The 4,135-nt window shown below is 29.0% G+C and overlaps 1 protein-coding gene across 1 annotated transcript in view; it reads right to left on the bottom strand.

Annotated features, from left to right (window-relative positions):
• Window positions 1–426: 426 nt before the first annotated feature.
• The window catches only part of LOC107669437 (integrator complex subunit 9-like), a 5,484-nt gene continuing 1,775 nt past the window's right edge, over window positions 427–4,135 (bottom strand). Inside the window, exons 2-4 of the mRNA XM_016461654.1 lie at window positions 2,597–2,768; window positions 2,383–2,486; window positions 427–1,158 (exon numbers count right to left, since the gene is read on the bottom strand). Of these exons, the coding sequence (XP_016317140.1) occupies window positions 1,099–1,158; window positions 2,383–2,486; window positions 2,597–2,768 (336 nt within the window). The 3' untranslated portion in view covers window positions 427–1,098. The remainder of the gene's footprint in view (window positions 1,159–2,382; window positions 2,487–2,596; window positions 2,769–4,135) is intronic.

The raw sequence follows: 4,135 nt of genomic DNA, 5'->3' as shown, positions 1-4,135 counted from the left end.
AAACTTTTAAAAATCATTTTCATTATTTAAAGCTGAATTCAAATAAAATATTATATATATATTAGATACAAAATATTACATAGAAATATTCGATCTAAAACTGACATAAAATCAAAGTGAAATAATTGCAAAAAAGCAAATTACAAAAAAATTAACCTAAACTAAAATTAAAACTAAAAGTATAAAAACAGAATTTAATTCAAATTATGCATAAATACTATAATTGTATATAAGCAATACTAAAATAGTAAGTAATGCTAAAATAAAAAAAGTATATTATGCAATCATATTTTTGCAGTTTTAAATGTTTTTTATTTTTATTTTTTACACTTACAATATAATGAGCTCACTTCATAAAATTGGTATTTATTTTTATGAATTGGGCCGTGTGTCCACCAAAGTGTTTAGCCAGCTGAAAACGCCCAGCTGTGAGCGCTCGAGAGGTTTTTTTTTTCACTCGAGACGCTTTGGTTGCTATGATACTGAATGTCCACAGAAGTAATGTGGCAGACGCATCGTGAACTAAATGTTGCAAGCATTATTTTTCATATCAATATTCGTAGTAGTCCAGGAATCCCATCTGGTACAGACAAGAATACTCGGAGACGAGCAGCATTAACGTCTCCTCCACTGTTGTTTAGTCGTAGTACGCGCAGAATGTGTTGGTCGGAGTGCTATTAGTCCCGCCCCTCCTCCACTGTGATTGGACGGCTGACTAAAAAGTGACAGTGATGAGCGCTGCGTTTTACCCAAAGATGAACATTCTTCAGCTCTCGGTGGACACGCGGCCTTAAACTGTAGTGGACCCACAAGTATTGGGAACTAACTTCATAAATGCACAGAATGAAGTTCAATCTGAGAAAACAGTTCTGTGCTGATGATGCATGATCAATTGCAATGACATTCAAACATTTATGTGTGTATCCACATAATTTTCCTGTCCATCCAAACTAACAGCTTTCCTGCTAATAAGCTGTAATAAGTATCTTCCGCACATCTGCATCATCAGCACTTCTTCGAGAAGCTCACAAAGTCACCTTGAGCACCTTCCTTTACAATCAGTAGAGAAATTAATTTTGCTTCCAGATTAATTCGCGTCTAATCGATGTTCCGGACGCCTGGAGAAGTGCTGCCAGAATCTGCCGTTTGGGATTTGACCTATAAAATAGAAATATTAGATGAAAACCTTCAACTAAACAAAAACCAGAAATGTTGCTTTGGCATCTAAACGAAGTAAGTTTGTTAAAATACTAAAATAAAAATAAATTAATCTAGAAATATGTGTAAGAAAAACTAATAAAATGACAAAAGCACTACTAAAAATGTAAACTGAAATTAAAATGAACTGAAAATACAAAAATAAAAGCCAATTCAAAATAATAATAATAAACATTATATCCATATATAAATAATACGAAAATAGCACTTTTTCAATTCTTAAATAATGATACATAAAAAATATTAATATTACATGAAAAATTCAAACTGAACGATAATTAGAAATGTCACATTGGCAACTAACTGAAATAAGTTTAATTTAATATGCTAAAATTACTGACTAACTAAAACTAAAATTAAATTAAATAAAGTATTTAGAAATATTAAAACAAATCATAAAAATAAAGGAACATTACTAAAAATTATACAAATTAAATTGTAACTAGAAATATAAAAATAAAAACTAACAACAACAGTATATACAGTAACTAAAACTAAAATAACACCGTTTTTGACCATGAATATATGAAAAAATATCAAATAAATATTAGATGAAAATGTTCAACTAAATGAAAATGAGAAATGTCACACTGGCAACTAATTAAAATAAGCATAAGTTAAAATAATAAAATTACTAACTGACTAAAACTAAAATTAAATAAACTATTTGGAAATATTTTAAATAAAAAAATAAATAAAAAATAAAAACATTACTACATTAGAACAATACTAAAAATTAAACCGATTAAAATGTAAAACTGAAAATATAAAAATAAATACAAAATATAAAAACAAAAATAATACTAAAATAACACCGTTTTGACCTAAAAATGACTGTATAAAAAATATAAAATATAAATATTAGATGATAAACTTCACAATGAAATGTTAAAATACTAACCGAAATAAAACTAAAACTGAAATGAATAAACTATTTATAAATATTTAAAAAAACTGATAAAAACACACTGATCTGAAAATCTAAAAATAAAAGCTAATTCAAAATTCGTTTTTATTATTTTTCACAGTGATATACGAACATATATAATATATATGAATACTGGATATTAAAACATTGTAAAAAACAAACAAACAGTTAAACTGTCAGTCTCTATGTGTGATTAAAAGTGAATCTTAGAGAGATGTTCAGAGTTTTATTCGGACCTCAGGCAGCAGGTGAATGCGCTCATAACAGCGTCTGAAGGGAAGCCCCAGGACGGAGCAGCGGCGGTAGGCCACGGGTGGAGGCTGCAGCTCCAGCATCAGGTCTGAGCGGAACATTATAAATGTCTTTACTGTCACTTTCGATCAATGCAATGCATCCTTGCTGATTAAACATGAGTTTCTTGAAAATGTTCTCTGATATGCTGTGTCTCACCAGTGAAGATGATGGTATTGAGGCTGGATTTGCCCCACAGCTCCATGAAGTGCACCACATCCCCGAAGCGCAGGGACGGGTGACCCGTGAACACCACACACGGCTGCCAGAACTCACTGCTGAAATCTCCATGAATACTGGGGTAATGCTTCAGTTTATTGGTCTGAATCAGCTGCAGAAACCAAGCACATGACAGTCAGTAAATGACAAACAGGTATGTGTCCATACAGGGATGCCTTTTGATGATTTTGCCGTTTTTTTGTACCTCTGTGTGAGGAAAAGACGGCTCAGCAGATAGACCTTAGACTGCTTATTCTGACACAACCTTCAACACAAACACACAAAACAGCCAGAGAATGAGCTATTATTGAGCACTTCTATGGAAATATCACAGCAATAATGAACAGTTACCATGGTAACCATATTATCTGCCAGCATATGATCAACCCAATGAACTTCAGTGACTATTATGAAAACACAAAAACATTTTAAAGAAATTTCTGGAGTGGTATATATCATTAAATCAATATTCAGTTATTAATAATATTACAGATGTCATTAATAAGTCAAATCCCACAATATGTCAAGTCAAGTCAAGTCAAGTCTGCTTTATTGTCAATTCTTCCACATGTACAGCACATACACACAGAGAATTGAAATTGCGTTACTCTCAGACCCTTGGTGCATACAGATAACACTAACAGTAGAACATAAATACAGATAGATACAGATTTAAATATAAAATACAACTATACAATTATACAAATAAGGACCCTTCCGGCCACACTTGTATCAGTTTGTGAACTGGTTTGGTGACTTTAACAAGTGGTCTGTATGCAGGCATTAGCATGACAGTGATGTGGTCTGAGGCACCGAGGTGGCTCATATGACAATGAACTGCAAACAAATCAAATTAATTACATATGATTTTATTAATTTTATTCTGTTAATTTAATATTTAATGATATTGTATTATTCTATATATAGAATATATATAGCTGATTAACTAGAAAAAAATTATTACATATTTATATTTTATTAATTTTAATATTCAATTATTAATTATATTTTAATTGTATGTTACAGATGTGTTCAATAAAACAAAACCAACAATCTAGCCAATGAACAAGAAAAAATTAATTTTATTTTAATTTATTAATTTTTATAATAAAATTTATTAATTATATAATAATAATAATAATATATCATATTACATATGTTTTTGATAAAACAAAACTCACAATATCTAGCTGATTAACAAGAAAAAATATAAATATTAATATAATTTCTAATTATTTAAACATTCTATTATATTAAATTATATTATATTACATATGTTTTTGATAAAACAAAACTCACACTATCTAGCTGATTAACAAGAAAAAATATAAATATTAATATAATTTCTAATTATTTAAACATTCTATTATATTAAATTATATTATATTACATATGTTTTTGATAAAACAAAACTCACACTATCTAGCTGATTAACAAGAAAAAAATATATATTAATATAATTTGTAATTATTTAATCAT

This window comes from Sinocyclocheilus anshuiensis, unplaced genomic scaffold, assembly GCF_001515605.1.
Source record: "Sinocyclocheilus anshuiensis isolate Anshui unplaced genomic scaffold, SAMN03320099.WGS_v1.1 scaffold96, whole genome shotgun sequence".
NCBI lineage: Eukaryota > Metazoa > Chordata > Actinopteri > Cypriniformes > Cyprinidae > Sinocyclocheilus > Sinocyclocheilus anshuiensis.
Note: the sequence above shows the minus strand (reverse complement) of the source record. Positions and strands in the feature narration are given on the sequence as shown.